The following is a 19,818-nucleotide window of genomic DNA, read 5'->3' as shown; positions in this document are numbered from 1 at the left end:
ATTCTAACCAAGCCAACACCATACCTCATCTTCTTTCTTGTCTGTCCCAGCCTGAGCCTTCTACGCTGAACTGGACCCAACCTTGTAAGCAAACAGCAGCCCTGCATGCTGGCCTTTGTCTCATGTACCTAGTCCCCTGTTCCCACTCTCGGCCTCCTGGGCTCTTGTACCTCCAATGGCCCCTCACTTGGATGACCCGTGAGGACGTGTTTCTCAAGTCACACCCTCTCAGATGATTTTGTTACCTGCCTTCTAGCTCCGTGAACACAACTATGGGTCAGAGGACGCCCCCATTCTGCCCAGGTGCCATTTCCTGCCCTGTGGTGATAGGCATCCTCGCCCCAGCAGTGGCCTTCACCCATGCCTGCCCCTTTAGCTGCATCTGCAAACGCAGCCCCTGCTGGCTTGCTCTAGGAGAGCACACCAGGATTCTTCTCCCCAGCCAGAAAACAAGGCCACACCGGGCATGCCACCAGCATCTCACAGAGCTCCCGCACCATGAATCGTCTGGGGAGCACCAGCAAACGGAACGTGGGGCTGGGAGGCGCCATGGGCCTTGGAGGAGTCGGGTTCCAGACCGAGGTCACCACTCCCTCAGCGGGAGGGGACAGAGACCCCTGGAGGGTGCAGTTGGCCAAGAGAAGGGGCAGCAGTCAAGGCTCTAGAAATAAATACTTATTGGGCCCCAGTAAGGAAAGTATCAAGGACCAGCTCTGAGAGTCCAGATCCCTCCTTTGTTAACAGCCCACGACAGTTAAGGTCAGAACTACCTGGGTCTTCAGCTATTTGAAGGGCCCCGGGAGCTGCGGCAGATGCGAACTCACCTTCTAGCATCTCCTAAGACGAACCACTGGCTTTCTCTCCTAGATGGGGCACTTGGAGCTCTGGGAGTAGGAGACAGGTGTAGGGTGGGTGGAATGGGGTGGAGGCTGGACAATTGGGGGATCTATCCAAGGATGGTGGCCAGGAAGCAGAGGGGAATAGGGAGAGTGGATTTGGAACAAGACTGGACTTGGCAGCCCGGGTCCATAGCCACACCCTTGCGGCTTGGGAAGAGCTGAAGTGCTTGAAGAGGCTGGAGGAGGAAGGGGAGGTGCTTTGGTAGGGAGATGCCGAGCTTGTTTGGGTACCTACCTCTCAGACTGGATTTCTCACTATCCCTCAGCATCCAAACACTTGTCTCTCAGTCCTCCGATGTCCCCTTCCAGAAATGCCCACTCCCTGGACAGCCCACTCTACTCTCATCTGCCAGTCCAAGCATATATCTACCCAAGGTCTGGTTCCAGCCTCCCTTGACATTTGACAATGATTTTGCCCTTCTCTAAACCTACCACCAATATATTAATTTTACACTTGAGTGTGGTCCCCTCCCTACACTGAATCTGGGCTAGCCCTGTGGCTTGGAGAAACCAACAGAATGCAGAGGAAGTGCCACTGAGCCAGCCTCAGGCCGAAGAATTAAGAAGGCCCAGCAGCTTCTGCTTCTATAGTTTGGGGAGCCTTGAGGCACCATGTGTAAAGTCCAACTGCCTTGATGTAAACACAGATGGAGAGGCCACATGGAGAGGACCTACAGTTATATGGAGAGACAGACAGACAGACAGACAGAGAAAGAGGCCCAGCCATTCCACTGTCCCAGCTGAGCCCAGCCTTCCAGCTGCCCCTGACAAGGCACCTGACATGTGAGTGCACCATGTTGGAAGTTCTAGCTTAGTCAGGCAACCAGATGACTGCAGCCCCAGCTGACATCAGTGGAGCAGAAGAACCACCCTGCTGAGCCTAGTCAACCCACAGAAGAACTAATTTCCATAAACCAGTTCTCATTAGGCACTATGCGTTAATAATTATCTACTGCTGCATAGCAAACCACACCAAAACTCAGTGGCTTAAAACAGCAAGCAGCGTAGTATCTCTCACAATCCTGAGAACACAGTACATAATGAGAACTCATTTATGAAAGCACAATACAAGGTCCTTTTATATTTATGAGCTCATTTTATCCTGATAACAATGCTGTAAGTTAGGAAAGGCAAGGATTCATGTTAGTCCCCCATTCTGCAGTGTTTTTATGCAACTTATTTGAGACAGCTAAATTAGTAAGTGACAGAGCTGATCTTCTGATGTTGAATGCAGGGCTATTTCTTTGCAGGCATAGCCAGTGGTCCTGAGGGGCCCCTGGGGGGATTGATTCAGCAGGGGCAGGGACAGTCAGGAGCCAGTCACAGAGAAGGTGATGACAGAGATGGCCAGATGTGAGGGAAGAGGACTGGAAGGACTCCTTCAGAGAGGCTGAGGGGGTAGGAGTCAGGCAGACAGATGAGGAGTGACGTTGAGGTGAATTAGCACAAGACGATTTGAGAGCATGGTGACAAATGGTGAAAAAGTCATTCCTGATCCGATGGGTGAGCTACATGTCAAAGTGCAGACGCTACTCAGGGGGGTCAGCCCTGTTGCCCTGAGGAGCTGGGCAAGCCAATGGGCAGCCTGGCCAAGGCCACCCAGCCCCACTTCACACAGGTCACCCCAGACAGCTCCAACTGGTGCCTCTTCACGCGGGGAAGGCACCAAGGAGGTCCACGCTCCCCAGCTCTGCCTGTGTTACAGGAAGACTCTTTTCTAACACCTCAACTAGAGTGTGCCTCTCCATGGAGCATAGATTTGGGCCAGAGAGAAGCAGGAATCCTGCTGCAGTGGGAACGACGTCAGGCAGTGGGAAAGCAGTGATCCCACCCCTCACACCCCTCTCCTCCCCCCTTCTGTCCCACTGAGCAGCAGAGGTCACTCCAAGGGGCTCCCAAGAGCCGAAATGGAATTGCCACCCCTTGTCCCACTCCTGCCACCAGCCTCCTCTCCAGTGGGCTCGCCTTCCTGCAGTTGGTGCAAGGATGCTGCAGACGGCAGTCAGGCCAGGTGCTCTCTGCATCCAGATAAGGCAGTTGGTTCCCAAGGCCGTTCAGGCTCTGGCCCCCAGCCCTAGAAGAGGTCATGGGTTCCTTAGAGGGGCCCATGCACTAGGAAGGGGGGTGCAGATGTGCTCCCGAGGGCCACAAGCCCTCCGCCAAAGGGGGCGTCCAGCAGCTGGCCCAAGGCCCATTCACTGTGGGTGGCATGTCCCATGCAAGTACGGGAGTGTGTTAGTGCACGGGTATGACCTATGTGTGTCTATCCTAGAGGGATGCCTAAACCATGCACAGCGCATGTGGAATTGGTCATGACTTTTATGGTCAGGAAACCTCCCGAAGGCAGGGTTGTGAGCGGCAAAAGAAAAAACTGAGGAGCAACATATTTCCTTTGTAACCGTTGTCCCTCCCCCATTGCACGTATTGGAGTGAGTTAGTAAACAGCCTCTCTGTAATTACTACAGAGACAAGTATTCAGAATCGGAGGAAACTCCCTTGATGAAGGCACAAACGGGAAGAGAAAGGAAGACGTTGTGGAGGCAGGTTGACAACACCACAATGAGACACAATGAACACCGTCATGGGACATCCACTTGGGGCTCTGGCCTCAAGCAGATGGGTTTCCTCTGCCGATGCTGGGCCTGTGCTCAAGGCAGCAGTTCACTTACGGAGGGAGCTCAGGGTTGGGGATTCGAGCTGCATCCACACGTGTGGCCATTCTACCCAGGATGGGGAAGGTTCTATCAGGACACCCAGCTGCTACTGTCTGCCTGGGGTTCAGCCCTCCCTGGTGAGGGCTCACAGTTGGGGTGGTGTGCCCCAGGGGAGGAGCGTTCATGCCCCGGAGCAATTCCACGAGGTCATTAAAGACACTTGCATGATCTAGGAGGTTTGGACTATCATATTATTATCCATCATATGTATATTATTAATCATAACCATAATTAGATCTTATATTTAAATCATGCTTTTACTCTTTCCAAGTATGTCTTCATCTACACCTTCCCTTATATATATAAGAACCTTAAAAGGGGAAAATATTAGTAGCCCCATCTGACAGACAAGGAAACTGAGGCACAGAGATTATCTGATTTTCTAAAATCAACAGTTGAGTTGGGCCTAGAACTCAGTTCTCTAAACTAGTATCTAATAAAGTGGTTTTCAACCTGGGCTACACATTAGATTCACCTGGAGAGATCTTACAACTCCAGGCTGCACTCCCCCGTGCCCACTCCTAGACAACTGAACCCAGAAACCGCTGGGGTGGGACCCTGGCAGGCGTCAGGGATTGTAAAGCTCCCCAGGTGATCCCAATGTGCAGCCAAGGTTGAGAATGACACCATCAACCTCACCTGGGAGCCTGTCAGAAATGCAGGGTCTCAGGTCCCACCCCAGACCTACTGTGTCTTCATTTTAACGTTTGATCCCTAGGTGATCCCTGTGAACATTAAAGTCTGAGCACTGGGCTGGTGCATCTAGAAAGGCCCATCAGCCAACCTGGCCTGAGTGAGAGATGAGAAGACTGTGGGTCAATCATTAACTTACTCAGCATTGCTTAGACTCGGCTTAACCTGTAAGGTGTATTGTCACAGCTTGTGAACGGAACAAGCTTAAAATTGGTAACCCCTGTTTCAGGTTCCCTAGAAAGAACAGAGGGGAGAGTCTCCTGTAGTAGGGCAACACCTGTTGAAAGGCAGCTGCCCTGCAGTGCATACCTGCCCACCCTCTATGCAGACCCCCTTCTCGGCCTGCGGAGGTGCCTCCTCCCTCCCAGCTGCTCAGCTCCACTCACCGTCCACAGACTTGGAGGGAGAGCCCACGGGGCTCTTCGTCTCTGACTTGGCCGGACTCTGAGCTGGAGAAGCAGGTGCAGACTTTACAGGTGAGCCAGGCTCCTCAGGGGTGGGTTCTTTCTCTCCTGAAAATACAGAAAGCCAGCTCAGGATAGAGGTCAAGGAGAGGAGAGGTGGGCAGACCGAGAGTGCTTTAAAATAACTGCTTTCTTCTGCTTGGTCCTCATTTCTCCTGGCTGGAGTTAGCTGCTTCCTCTAACTTTTAAAAAAAATTTCTGCTACATCCTGGGGGAGGTAAATGGGAGGAGTCGGAGTCCTGTTCCGTTTCCTCCATCAAAGGACATCTTTGGATGGACTATGTAACCCCTGATGTGGACGGCAAGACTGCAGGGGAACTCCCGCCCACGATTTGTTTGCATGTAGCTTATTTATTATTTATCTAATTTACATGTCCAGTCCAAACACTCTCTAGAGACAAAAAGCACCATATTTTTCTACCTACTTTTTCGACTGGCACCAAGAACTCCAAGCAAGCTAACTCCAAGAAAGCCGGCGAGGATTCTTCTAGTGCCTTTGTTCCTAGGAAGATGGCTGACTCTGGGTGGGGACGGGGGCTGTGGAAGAGGGCCCTGCCCTGAGGGAATGAAAGCCTTGCCTGGTGGACAAAACCAAGAGCTGAATTCTGTGTCTCAGACCCCAAGTGCACTTGAAGCAAAGAGAAGGGACAGCTCCATGTGGGGGACAGAGAGGGCTTCCTGGCTGGAGGGGGTTTGCCACAGAGGCCGAAGTGCAGATAGTACTGAATCAGGCTAGCCAAGAAGAGAAACTCTGTCAGGAAGGGACAAAGGCATGAACAAGCTATCAAGAGTATGACTGCTTAGGACTCAGCATGGAGAGATGGGCTTGACTGAGGTTCTGACAGAAAGGACTCAGCTGCTGGATTCTGACATAAAGGACTCAGTTCTGATTGCCAGGCTAAGCGGTTTATACCAAATCTGATAGATCATCGATAATTATGATCGGGGGCTTCCCTGGTGGCGCAGTGGTTGGGAGTCTGCCTGCCAGTGCAGGGGACACGGGTTCGAGCCCTGGTCTGGGAAGATCCCACATGCCGCGGAGCAACTGGGCCCGTGAGCCACAATTACTGAGCCTGCGCATCTGGAGCCTGTGCTCCGCAACAAGAGAGGCCGTGATAGTGAGAGGCCCGTGCACCGCGATGAAGAGTGGCCCCCACTTGCCGCAACTGGAGAAAGCCCTCGCACAGAAATGAAGACCCAACACAGCCATAAATAATAAATAAATAAAAAATAAATAAAATAAAAAAATAATTATGATCACTATTATAATGAACATATTATTACAGCTAACATTTGTCTGGTGTCTACTGACCTAGGCCCTATTCATAGGCACTATCCTAAGCACTCCTCACGGATTAACTCCTTATTCCCGGGTGACAGGGTCAGTGGGGTCACGGCGGCATCACCGTGTAACTGTCAGGCACGAGCCATGAGGGGCATTGTTGTGATTAATAAAATCATGCTGATAAGAATATTATTTGGTGATGGAGCAGGAAGGTCAAATCGAGGACATGACAGAGAAGAGACAGAGAGAAGCAAATGAAGACTGAAAAGGAAAGCGAGACAAGGCTGGATTGAGCCCTGGGGGCCCTGGCGGGCAGGAAGGAAGGGGGTCCAGGCTGCTGGCGGGGAGTGAGGGCCATGGTTTGCTCTGCTGCCCCGAGCTCTCCCCTCCGCCCTGGGAGGTCCTGAAGCACCAGCATCCCGGGGTTATTTACCATCGAGTTCTAGCTTCTTCCTCTCCACCTCTTTCTTGTACTCCTCCAGCTCCTGGTCCGTGAGTTGGCTGAAGGGGTTGGGCACTATCTCCTCGGCCTCGTCTTTGGTATCCGCCTGGCCCTGGGACATCAGCTGGCTCTCTGTGGACTGAAAGTTAACCACAGAGTGTGTCGCTCTCTGAACGCCGCAGTCGGGGCCCAGGCCCGAGCTTCCTTTCAGACTCATGGGGCTGCCAGTGGTCTTGCTAGGGACAGCGTGGCATGCAGCTCCATGGCAACAGCTCGGGGCCTCGGGGTAGGGGTTGTTCACTCCGTCCCACGGCTACCTCACCCCCAGACCCGGCTTCTTTGGAACCGCCTGGATGAACGCAGGGGGTCCTCCCTCTGCCCCGGAAATAAAATCAAAGAATGCTCCCCAGCAGAAGGAAGACACACCTTTATTGCGATCTCTCCTGTGGACGCTTGCCAGCCGTCACCGTGCAAATACAGCGGGCGGCCCGCAGTCAGTCAGCCAAAACCCAGCATGCAAAGCGTTGGCTCAACCAGTGTCCCGCCAGCCGCTGCCCACCGTGCACCCCACCACCCCGCATCAGCAGCACAAGCCACGGCACCCAGCAGGAAGTCATACGCAGAACACGCAGTGGCTTTGGCGTTCTCCGTCCAAACTGTTAGTCCTGTTTTGCACACAGTCATAAATAACAAGGGGGCCAAGGTCCTGAACCTTGGATCTTCAACCCGCCTGTACTGCAGGTCCCTGAAGGGACATTGGCAAAATCACTGTGTTTCACCCTCTCTGGGGAGCCCCTGGCTCTGGGGAGCTCACCAGCGGGGCCTTGGGTAAGCTTCGGGAATCCTTTGATCCCTCTAGCTCGGGACAGTTCAGACTCCATAGTCCTTTATCCTAACTCAGCATCCTCATCTCGGCCTTTGGGAATTCAGTGCTCTGGAGCCAAGGAGCCAAAGAAAGTGGTGGTGGGGGGGATGTGAGCCTGGGCAGCTGGCCCACACCACACACTCCAGGCCATCTGTCTCTGGCTCATCAAGTCTTTTGATGATGGGCCCATGGGCTCCTTCCAAAAGAAGGCAGCACTGGGCCTATCTTAAGGAATCATGGGGTTCAAAAGAGTCCAAGACCAGGATCCCAAGAAGAGGGACTCCAAGGAGAGCACTCGGTATAAATGGCAGAGTTTTTAACAATTTTGCTCATAGTATTGAACTCCCACCTCCCCCCCCCCACTATCGTGGGGTATTTCTATCCTTGACCCTGTAGCACATTTGATGCTCCTCGTCTTGGCTGAGCTGAGGTGGGGTGGAGGTGATGACATAACCTTCACACTTCCCCTTGCCAAGGGGCACCCACCTGGTGGGTTGCAGCCTGATCTGAAATCATGACATCACCTCAGTTTGCTCTGCAGAGAGGAATGGGCCCTGTATCCCCCGCCCCTGCCCTTACTGCTAAGAAAGATGCCATTGCTACTTTGCAATGAGCAGCAATGGTTTCCAACACAAGCCAGAAGTCTGACCTTCACCCCTTTTGCTAAGCGCTAAACAAAAACTTTTCTATCTCAAGCAGGGAAACAAGTTTATATTTTCTAACTCTATGTGTGTTTGTGTGGGCAACTCACTGCCCCTTCCCATCCTGTAGGAAGGAGTACCAGTCCTTATATACATGTCTGCCCTCTGAGAGCCTGTGAGCATCTTCCCAAAGCTACGGCCTGATGACGCTGTTTCCGCGCACAGAGGCCAGAACCGCTCAGGGCAGGCAGGCCTGGAGCCGCTGGGAGAGGCCAGCCGCGCTCCTGAGAGGCCACTCTGCGGGGCACTGACAGAGGGCAGAGGGGAGCTCCAAGGGGGAGGCATAGAAGCCGCATCACTCCCGTGGGCGGGCTGGGCTGCTCTTCCCCTGCCTGGCGCCCACGGGGGGTGGGGGGGGCGATGATACACTGTCCCCAGTCCTCACAGCGTCCGTTTTGCAGCAAGAGCACCAGTGCCCAAGATCACAGGGGAAGGTGGGCACATAAGGACTCAGGGGTCCTGCTGCCCAGCCCCAGGCACTGCAGACCCAGAAGGCAAACAGGTTTCCCCTCCAGACAAGGGCAGCGTCTGCTGTACCGGGCTTCGGCTCTTCTCAGCGATGACACTCGCCAGCAGCTGGGACTGAGGCCCCGCCGACTTCACATCCTGTCGGTTTTGTTCTCGAAGCTGCGTGGAAAGGGATGGAGAGAGTGAGCTAGCTGTCCAACGTCAGGGTGTGGAGTTGGGAGGGAGCATCCCCGGGGCACACTAGAAAGGCCGCCCAGGGGTGCAGATGTAACGCATCACGTCCACTCTGAGACAGTCTGTCTCCACGTCTGCTCCAGAGTGAATGAGAAGTTTATGTAGAGCACCAGATTCTCATTAACCGTGAGCAGGTCATTGAGATAAAGAGTGAAATGAGGCATAGTAGATCCTTGAGGGAGATTCTCAATTTTTAATATTCCTGTGAAGTCCCTGAGGAATTGGTTTAAACTACAGATTCCTGGGGGGCCACCCCGTGCATATTGAATCTCAGTCCCGCGGGAAGAGGGGAGGGAGTGACCCAGGAATCTGCCCTTCAGAGGACCACACGCTGAAACACTGTTCTGGGAACATACCCGACCTATGGAGGGTGGTCTGTTACAAGTTAAGTTTTTAAAGTAACGTTAGAAATATAAGTGAGTGAACTGTAAAGCAAAGGTAGAGAAATAAACACAAAGGATTTTGCAATCTTGAAAATGAGCCAAAGGGAAATAGCATAAAATTTGTAAAAGTTCGATTTGCGGGCTGGTCTCTTAGACACATCTAATGTCTAAATCTAGCACCTCTCTATTTGAGGGTTACACAGGACTACAAAAGCACAGCGCTTAGCACTGTGCCTGGAATATGGCCAATAAATGGTAGTTTCTTTTCCATAAGAGGCATCTGGGATGTTGGTAAGTCAGGCGCATCCTGGGGACCCCCCCCCAACTCCTTTGAGGGAGAAAAGATGGGAGGTAATTAGCTATCACCTTACCTTGTTGCGCATGTCCAGCACTTCTTGGGGGTCAGTATACAGAGGCACAAATTGGTTTGGGTTTTCGATCCGTATGGGCATGCCACTGCTGGATTTCTCCACCTCGTCAGCCTTCATCCACTGAACACACACAAGGCCCGGTGGGTAAGGCAAAGGCATAAGGCTCACCGTCCCCCCTAGTGGTCCACCCCATGAGATCTGGGCCGACCAGCCTACGTGCAAGTCAGCAAGCCTAGACAAACACGTTCCCTCCTCTTGGGCCTCTTTGATGTCTGTCTCCCAGAGCAGAGATGGACAGCAAATGACCCAGCAACCAAAGAAAGGCCCCAGATCAATGGCCATAAAGAACACTTAAGAGGAGGGACAGAGCCTTGGTGCCAGCTTTGATAGACAGGCAGCCACTGGTGTTGTAGTATTAGATGACTCATGGATGTTGATTTGCAGGGCTTTTTTTTTTTTTTTTTTTTTTAATGAAGAGCTATTCTATTTGGCTGCCAGCTACTTTGTTGGTGAAAATCAAATTAAGAGCCAGGGTGTGTGATGAGGGAGAGAGAGAAAAAGAGCACACAATTTGTAAAAACTCAATCTGTGGGCAGGTCTCACACATCTAACGTCTAAAGCAAGCACCTCTCTACAGAAGAGGGTTATAAAGGGAGTGGACAACGTAATAAAGCAAGTAGCCCACGCACCTTCTGGTTTTGCATCAGATAGGCAGTTCAAATGTTGGGTACCTCTCCCTTGAATTTCCCAGAAGCCCCTTCCAGATATGGGAGCAAAAAGCTTTCACGCTGCTGGGAGTGACCTGGCCCAGCCACCCTCTGGACCAAAAACTCAGCATAGGGGTGCAAGAAACAGGTGATCTGCTCCGTACGCATGAGAAGCTGCTCCCAGATGCCCAATAGGAAGCCTTAAGGGGAGACAGGACTAGTGCAGGCCCAGGGGAGGTTTGCTGTTCCCTTTTTTTTTTTTTTTTTTTAGATTTGCTGATTGTTCTATTGAAGAACATTGCGAAATGTGCATATTCAGAATCACATGGACACTTTAGGTTGGTTTGGTATAGCAGACATGGACCTTGTATTGTGAGTAGATACTGGATAGTGTGAGGGGAAAAAAACCCCTAAGAAATCTTTGTTGTTTTCACAATTTGCATGTATGACATTTCCAAGCACAGATTTTGGCAGCTTCAAGTTTCTCTGTCCAGGGAAATTAGATTAAAGAAGTCAAAGTTTATTACAGAATTTAATGGTTAGCTTAAACAACCTTAATAAAGCCTTGGGCAACAAAGCTTCCTTCCCCAGTGGAGAAAAGTACACTGCATACTAGATGAGTGATGATTTTATCTGACTCGTTCAACTGTGTGTAGGAGAATTCCACAAAACAAACAGGGCATTATTTTTCCATTTTCTGCACTTGCTGTTTCCCTTTTAAAGCGGCTGAGCCCACACAGGTAGCCGGGCACTCTCCTTCCACCCCAATCTCCCCAGCGGAGCCCCCTCGGCCCTCCTTACTGTGGTCTTTGGCCGGGGGCTGCCCATGCTCCTCTGGACCTCGTCGGCCACGTTGACCCGCAGGTAGGTGTTGGGCGTGTTGAGCCAGCGGGTCTTCTCCTTCTGCTGCTTCTGGGCGTGTTGCCTCAGGGCGGGCACCGGGGTGCCGTCCTCCTCAAACACGAAGGCTGTGACCGTGGCTGGAATCTCCACCTCACTTTTGTGTTTGGTTTTCTCTTGAACAAAGGGGTAGCGGTAGGTGTAGCCTGTTCTGTAACCCTAAAAAAGGACAAAAATAGAACCACATGTGGTGGGGAAAATGGTCAGTTACATGCCTGCTCGCCCACTCACACACTTTACCCCCTTCCATCTAAAGGACTCAGTTTAACCCAAAGTCTCTGTAACACAAGCCAGGCCTTGCCACGTCTCTGGTGTATTTCAGAATTGTTCCCTGTGTTGGTCCCCCAACCCCTCCCCTCCTCCACCCCAACAAGCCCTCTGATCAGGGATGAGAGAGTCCCCAGAATCTTGTGGACCAGACAGAGCTCCAGCTTTTGGTCTGGTCCAGTAGTTCTCAACACAACAGAATCATGCGGGAGCTTTAAAAATGTGGATGCCTGGGCTCACCTCAGAGTTTCCCATTTCATTGGACAGTGGTGCAATCTGGGCTACAGGATTTTAAAAAGTTTCCCAGCTGATTCTAACAGTAGCCCTCCCTTCCTCGACTCTGAGGCTTCTTGACTATTTTTCTCTTGGGAGCCCTAACTCTGACTCAAGAATATCCCTGTCTCCTAAGCAAGCATGTCCCCCAAAGGTGGACTGTTAACTCAGAAGGAACAATTGGGAATCTTAACAGCTGCTGGGGCAATTCTCGGCTCTGCCTGTCATCTTTTTTAAAATTAAAGTGGCATTAAAAAGAAAGTGGATTACGAAAAAAGTACAGAGCCATGTAGAAAAATTAAGCAATATAAAAAACATAAGGAAAAAGTGGGTTTTATGCAAAAATCTCATCCCCAGAGACAACCACTAAAAATCCTTTCAGTCACCTCTCTAAGCACACATATACAAATGCATGTATGTAAATATACAGACTATATAATTAATGCATCCTATAATATATATAAAACAGTATATAAATGGACTGTACCACATAAGCAGCTTTTTAAAAAATTGAGATATAATTGACATGTAACTTTACATTAGTTTCAGGTGTGCAACATAGTGATTCAATATCTATATGTATTATATGTGTAACTGAATCACTTTGCTGTACACCTGAAATTAACACATTGTAAATCAACTATACCTCAATTAAAAAAAATTTGTATGTATTGTGAAATGATTACCACGAGTCTAATTAACATCCAGCACCTCTCATAGTTACAATTTTTTTCTTGTGATGAGAACTTCTAAGATCTACTCTTTTAGCAACTTTCAAATATATAATACAGTATTAATAACTATAGACACCATGCTGTGATTTATCACGTCCGTCTTCCCAAAACACTGAGCCAGTTTACACTTCTGCCAATTGTGCTGGAGTTCCCAGTTCTCGTCTCCTTTCCCCACACTGAATATTGTTGAGGTTTAAAAAAAAATCCTTGGCAATCAGATGGGTTAAAAGTAAAATCCTCTACTTTTGTTTTGTTCTTTTTTGGATTACTAGTAAGACTGGATATTTTTTATTACATTTAATGGCCTCTTGAATATCTTCCTTTGTAAACTGGGTTCTCAGTTCATTTTTCTATTGTGATGTTCATCTTTTTCATATTGATTTGTAATACCTCCTTTTACAGTAAAGATATGAATCTTTTGACTGTCACAGGTGTTGCAAATATTTTCCCCATACTTTGTCTTTTAGCTTTGTTTATATGGTGGGTGGGGTGGTTTATAAAAATACACATTCTGAATTTTAATGTAATCATATCTGTCAATATTTGGCATCACGATTTCAGACTTTCCTGCCATGCTTGACAAGGTCTTTCCCAACACAAGAGCATTAAAACTATTAATCTATGTTTTTAAATACCTATATGAATTTCCTTTCCATGTTTAAATTTTTGACAAATCAGGGATTTATCTTGTTGAAAGGACAAGGTAGTAATCCACCTTAGTTTTATTTCCCAGATGGCTAACAGTCTATCTTTTTCCCACAGATTTATAAGACGGCTGTTCATCCTGTGTTAAATTTTCATGCATTTGGGATCTATTTCTGGATTCTCTAAGCTGTAGCATTGATTGGCCTGTCCATTCTGGACTAGTGCTTCTCCCTTTAGTGACTCAAGCCTTATCACACTTTACCATGTGGTGGTAATCACTCTTCTTTTTATAGGATTTTCCGAGCCATTCTGAATTTCACCTGAAAGAACATTTTGCTAAGTCCTTATACCTTCCCCCACTTTTGAGGAAATTACATTGAGTTTATCGATTAATTTGGAAAAGTTACCCTACTGAAGTTTTTAACCAAGAATAAATTATAGCTCTTCACTGATTTCAGGTTTTCTCTGATGTCTGTTGGTAAAATTTTACAGTTGCCTTTAAAGGGGTTCTGCTTAAAGTTTGATTCTGCTGCATTTGCAAATAGGATTATTTTCTCATTATATTTTCATTGTTTTGTTTCAAAATTTAATGGAAATTCTTCTAGTGTTTCACCATGATACTGGTGCTTGTTTTGAGAAAAAAATCATTTTAATCATGTTAAATAAATGGCTTCCTATCCTACTTAACAGCTATTATTTTTATAAATCAATATTAAATTTTTATCAAATAACTTTTGATCTCAAAGTAATCAGAAGGTTTATATTCTTTGACTCGTTGATATCATGAAATATATTTAAAAGATTTATAGTATTAAACCATCCTTCAATACTAGGAATGAGCCCTCACTTGGTTATTGTGTATTATTATTCTAATGTTATGCTGGATACTATTTGCTAGTTTTCATGCAGCATTTTTCATCAACTCAAAGTGAGATTGGTCTGAATGTGTTATAATTGTTATGATTTGGTTTCCTTCTTTCACTCTTATCTGCAACAGTTTAAATAGTATAAGAATAGTCTGTCTCTTAAAGGTCTGAAAGAATTTCTGCATGAAACCACTTGGTCCTGGTGCTTTATTTAGGCATAGTGACTCACACAAATGTTAACAGGGGTTGTATTTCCATTGTGGAGTGTACCTTTCACCATTATAAAGTGACCCTCGTGCTCAGCCTGGTACTAAAGTGGAAATGATTTGGAGGAACTGGGGGCAGAAGAAAAGGACTGATTATTGCAATGACCCAGACACAACAAAGAGAGGGTCCAAAGTAGTAGCAGTGAGGGGGAGGGATGGTAAGTGATATAGAAATGTCACAGAGATAGGTTTCATCTTCCCTTTTCTGAGCAATCTAAGAAGTCAGAGTCTCTTCCTGCAATTAGCTCCTCACTCACTGTATATGCTTTCCTCTTTTTCTTGAATTGTCTCCTATTTACGTCATATATCATCAATTAAATTGTTAGCTCCAGAAGGAAGGATGTCTTATAATTCTTTGGATCCTTTAAAGCCCACTCCTGGACATATACCAGTTACCTCCCTACCTGATTGATTGATTCATTCATTACAATAGGAGATTGTTATAATGCTGCTCGCCAGGAACAGGGAAATTAATGGCATTATGTGTTTTCCGCGTTAAAGTCATGAGATTAGAGAGAAAGGCAGAGCTAACTGCAAAAGAGGAGTGGACCAAGCCACAAAATGAGAGAGGCTGTGTGGTCCTGATTTTTGCTGGATTACCACGTCTCATACCAACCAAGGGCCCCCATCCCTTCTCTAAAGAGCACCCTGCAGGTACGATAACATCCAACGGCCCTTGGAAAAGGGGTGGCAAAGGCCATCACTTGAGAAAACTCAACTACTATTAGAATGACCACACACTCTAAGTCAAGTGGCCGATCAAGGGGCTTTAACAAATTAACTGTGACGCTGGCAGTTCTCACGCCCACCGAACGCTTCATACTGACTGGTTTTGGAGGAGCTAAGCCGCAAAGGACTGGCCTGGGAGGACAACGGCAGGAAACTCACCAGATTGTCCAGCATCCTCATGAGGGCCTCGAACTCGTGCTCCCCCAGCCGGCTCTTCTGCATGGGCCCGAAGGTGCTCCCCGCCCACTGCACGGAGCCCACCTCGTGAGGCCGGTGCTTCTCCTGCTCCAGCAGGATGAGGTTCTCCACGCCCCCCGCGCTGGACAGAGCAGACACCTGCGCAAAGGGCAGAGAACGCTCAGCTCACACACACACGTGTACCTGTGCTCCTCGGTGTAACAGAGAATGGAGATCGGGGAAGATTAGAAACAGAAATGTCTGGAAAACTGAGCTGTAGTTGGTTTTTTCCTCCCAGAGGAAAGCCACTCCAAACTTGTAGGGCATGTGCCCATTTCCAGGGAAAGAGGTATTAGTATTTCTTTCCTAATGTCAGTTCTTAGGGGGACATAGCAAGTGTTAAACCTTAAGAATAAAACAATGCAGAGTACTGAAAAATTACCTGGGACACAGACCAACCTCAAATTGTGATTATTTCTGGGGAAGGAGGGAAGATGAGAAAGGGGACTTCAATTCTTGTCTGTAATATTTTACTTCTTGCAGACGAAAATGCCGTTGATATTTGTTAAATCTGGTTGGTAGCAGGTGTCTATTATATGACTCTGCACTTTTCTGTGTGTCTGAAATATCTCCCCTTAAAAAAAAAATAAAGTCACTTGAAAGAAATAAGCTGCCTTCTAGGCCAGTGAAATATGAGTGTAGCTGCATGTTGGGCTGAATTAACAGGTCTAAAGGCAGAAGACCCTCCATGATGGCGTTAGCCAGTCAAGGAAGCCCAGAAAGAGGAGACACATGAAATGCTGACAGTCACAGCCGGGCACTGTGTAGGGCTTAGGAAGCTTTTACCAGCAGACTTAGAGCGTTTGTCCCACTGTCACGGCTCCATGGGGAGGGGACAATACAGGTGGCTACAGGCAACGGACTCTGACTTTTAGGGCAAGTGGTGTGTGTATAAAGCAGGCAGTTTTAGAACGATCCTAAAAACATTCATGAATCCAACTAATCTTATTTTCTAATTCCAAGCTCATCTAAAAGCACATTCTATTTACTCCCTGTATCTGCCACTCAGATATAATTGGTCATGGTTTGGCTTCCTGGGTAAGTCCAGAGAGAGATGGTGGTTTCCAAGTATTGTAGGTAGTGAAGCTGGAGTTTTACACTGCACATCAAGACCCCAGCATTCTGATTAATATTTGATATCCCATGTAAACCTGCTTGTTACGGGGGAACGGCTCTGATTATATAAACTTTCAGTGTTCCAGTTTTTGTGCCAGTTATTGTTTTACTGAAAATGAAAAGAATCCAATGTAGCTTGCTGACAAACACAGGTCTATGAACCCATGAGGATCCTGGACACATTCCAGAGTGTGTTAAATTCACCAGTGCAACACATGGCCCCTGTGAGACTTCCTAGAGGTCAGCCAGGCAGCCTTTCCAAGGTGACCCCCATCACTCTGTGAAGAGGAAGAAGCAAGAACCAGCATTTCCATGCCCTCTTCATCCAAGACATGTGTCCTACGGAAGCCTCCATTTTTATCTTAAAAAGACGACTCCACACCCTACAAATATAGAGACTTTGAGGCCTTTTATTCCATTCTCTCACCAAAAATGAGTCCTTGTCTAGTATCCCTAGAAGTGGTCGGCTCCATGCCTGGGAAGGCAGCCTATTATACTGTTGTCCAAATCTTAGAAGGGTTACAGTGAGTTGATATAGATTACCCTGAGTTGAAATCTACCTTTTTATTATGTTCATTCACTGGTCCCAGTTCTGCCCTCTGCTGACCGTGTTTTCTAATTCTGAAGTCCCTCACACCTGGCACTGAGGCTGAGCGCCTGGAAACGCACTCTCAAAGGTAGTGAATCCCAGCTGGTTGATCAATTACCAAGTTCATCCTGGACCCCTACCTGGCCAAGGCAGGGCTCCAGCGCTGGGACCCTGAAACCCTGACTTGAAGTGCCAGCTCCCTGAGGAGGGGTCCCAACCTGTCAGCTGACCTTTCCCACCGACGCTTGCTTTCCTGAGAGGCAGTGCAATGTAGTGTTTAGGACATAGGACCTGGGTACCAGGCTGTCTGGGTTTGGATCCTGGCTCTGCCACCTACTTGCTGTGTGACTTTGAGCAGCTATTTACCCTCCCTGTGCCTCAGCTTTCTCATCTGTAAAATGAAAATAGTATCTACCTCGTGAGGATTATTTAAGGTAATATTTGTAAAGCACTTAGAATAGCACCTGGTGCATACGGAGTGCCATAGAAACATTTATGATAAATAAATTCTGAGGTTTTACCATGAAAGGCTGAGAAGCAATACCCCCTGGAGACTGGTCATTCATAGAGGAGGAGAAAACTGCCCACACCCTTGCAAGAGCTGCCTTCTCTCACCTCCCCCTTCCCCCATCCGTTTCCATGGCGATGGGTAGCAGATGGAGAATTGTCTGAGCTTCTCATCTGCCTGTGAACAGAGCAGGGAGCTGCCTCTCTCAGCAGAGGATGACCCAGTTTCCTGGAACCCCAAACGGATGGGGAGCAAAGAGAACGCTGTCCCCAGGAGAATGGAATATGCTCTTAGTCTTGAACCAGTGAAATGACCATGGACACATTTGCTTGTCTGCCAAGGCCACTGAGGGAGAAAACTAGTCATGATGGAAACAGAATTTCGGTGCTGGTCCTTTGACCAGAAATGACCCTTCCAGGGACTGCAGTCCCAACAGCATCTGCAGGCTGCTGTACCTGGGCTCTTCCGAGCCTTAATCCACCCACACTCTTGGTCTAATCTCTCCTGGTTTTTTTTCCACAACTTCCAGCTTCATTTCACCCTCTAGAAGCCTTCCTGCTCCACTTGCTGAAAAAAATCCACTGGCGCTTTCCTGGGGTTATCTGTCCCCATCGCCTGATGCACTTTTAAAAGGTTACATCAAACCAGTCCTGACTGAAAAGAAAGTGACAGCAGACAGGGCCAAGAGAAGCAGCTGGGGCTGTCCAGGAAAGTGGGTGGCAGCTCTGCCTTTCATCTCCCCAGCTGCTAGATGGCCATCCTCCCTTTGCTTAAATTGCGCAGTGGCCATTTCTGGGGATCTGGAGCCTGGGGAAGGCATCCTTCACCGTGTTGGGGGACACCCGGGAACCTCTCTCCATTCATTCTTAGGGCTGTGCTATCTTTGCAAAGAGATAGGCTTTTTCATCAGATATTTTCTCATGGAAGCCTCTTCTTCAGAAAAAAGATGGGGAACTCTTCAGATGTGGAGAAGGGAAAGTAGGCATATCAGAGGTTCTGCCAGGTTCTAACAACACTCAGGGGTCAGAGTTCAGGGCCAGCATTATTGGATGGGGGATGGGGAGTCGGGAGGGTCTCACACCACCTCCTCTAACATTTCTTCATCACTGTCCTCTCAACATATCCTTCAAAAACCATTGAGAAAGGTCCAACTTGTAGAGCCTCCACTAGTGATGCTTCTGGGATTATCCCATTCTTCCCCCATAATGCCCAAGAGAGGGGCAGGCCGTCTTCCTCGGGGCACTACTCTGCCCAGACCAGCCAGGAGAGGGTAGATGGGACACCAGAAGGGCCCTGCAAAGAGCCGACTCACCCTGGGGCAGCTAGCCTCTCCCTCTGTCAACCGAGTCCTAAAAATACGATCAGCAACACCTCTCCTTGTCTGAAAGGCCATCCTCACAAGGTCTCTCTAGACCCAGGTCTGAGGATGAGGAAATGGAGGCTTGCAGAGGGCAGGTTCCTGACCCAAGAGCACAGAGCGCAGGCTGGGAAGGATGGAGCCCAGTCAGTCGTGCAAGACCCCCCTACTCACCCGACGGCTTGCCACACTGGAAGGAGTGTATGCTTGGCTTATCCAATACTACCTGGTTATCTCATAAAACTACAAGATGTGTGTTTTCCTACTGCTTCGCCATCAACTCTTCTAGGGGTCCCATGACTACTGACACTCCCCATCCACCCTCCATCTCATCCTTTACCAGTTAGGAGAACTTCACCATGGGCTCCCTGGACATCACCCTGGGGCTTCCCTGGGGTCAGGCCTGCCATGTCAACACTCTACTTTGGCCTGTTTTCCACTTCTCTTTCTGGACTTGACCACATTCATGGTCTTTGCAAACTACCTTTCTCCAAACAAAGAAAGAAGACTTACCTGTGTGGTGTCTGTGGGGCACAGCTAGAGGTAACAGGTACACCCCAGGTTATACAGGAGCGTGGGAAGTACAGCTCCTCCCACTGTCCTACTGATGAGCCCAGGCAGCTCCCCGTCCTGAGCACTGATCCCCAAGAGTTGGGTGCTGGTTGTTAGACAATGGCGGTAGAAAATTTTAAAGCTACAAAACTGATTCCAAATGTGAAACTTTAGAAGAATCAGGTGGTGCCAAGGCAGAGAAATAGGGTGAGGCTTTCAGAGGGCCCCACTCAAAGGTCTCCCTAAATCATGGCCCATGGGGCTGCCACCTTTGCCCCCAGGCCCCTGTCAGGGTCCCTCCTGGGCCCACACCCCAGAGGAACTTGCTCACCTGTATCTCACACGCAGCCTGCAGGTGGAAGATCTTATAAAACGCCTCCTCCACGGTGTCACCCAGAGCAACCACTCCATGGTTTCTTAGCACCAGGATCTGCACAGGAGCCGACAGCCAATTAAAACTTTAAGCCTTCCAAACTTGAGTTAAGAGGGAGAGATTTTTCATTTTATTCAGATCAATTTCGTATCCAATCCTGGAGCACGCCCCCCTCCCCCA

General features: G+C 48.7%; 1 protein-coding gene across 1 annotated transcript in view; it reads right to left on the bottom strand.

Moving 5' to 3' along the window:
* Positions 1–19,818, bottom strand: part of ADD2 (adducin 2) — a 110,408-nt gene that overhangs the window by 8,429 nt on the left and 82,161 nt on the right. Inside the window, exons 9-15 of the mRNA XM_082426012.1 lie at positions 19,597–19,695; positions 15,066–15,242; positions 11,028–11,285; positions 9,520–9,639; positions 8,601–8,690; positions 6,489–6,636; positions 4,693–4,818 (exon numbers count right to left, since the gene is read on the bottom strand). Of these exons, the coding sequence (XP_082282138.1) occupies positions 4,693–4,818; positions 6,489–6,636; positions 8,601–8,690; positions 9,520–9,639; positions 11,028–11,285; positions 15,066–15,242; positions 19,597–19,695 (1,018 nt within the window). The remainder of the gene's footprint in view (positions 1–4,692; positions 4,819–6,488; positions 6,637–8,600; positions 8,691–9,519; positions 9,640–11,027; positions 11,286–15,065; positions 15,243–19,596; positions 19,696–19,818) is intronic.

This window comes from Balaenoptera physalus (assembly GCF_965194825.1).
Source record: "Balaenoptera physalus genome assembly, chromosome: 15".
In the NCBI taxonomy this organism is placed as follows: Eukaryota; Metazoa; Chordata; class Mammalia; order Artiodactyla; family Balaenopteridae; genus Balaenoptera; species Balaenoptera physalus.
This window is presented reverse-complemented; position numbering and strand designations above follow the sequence as displayed.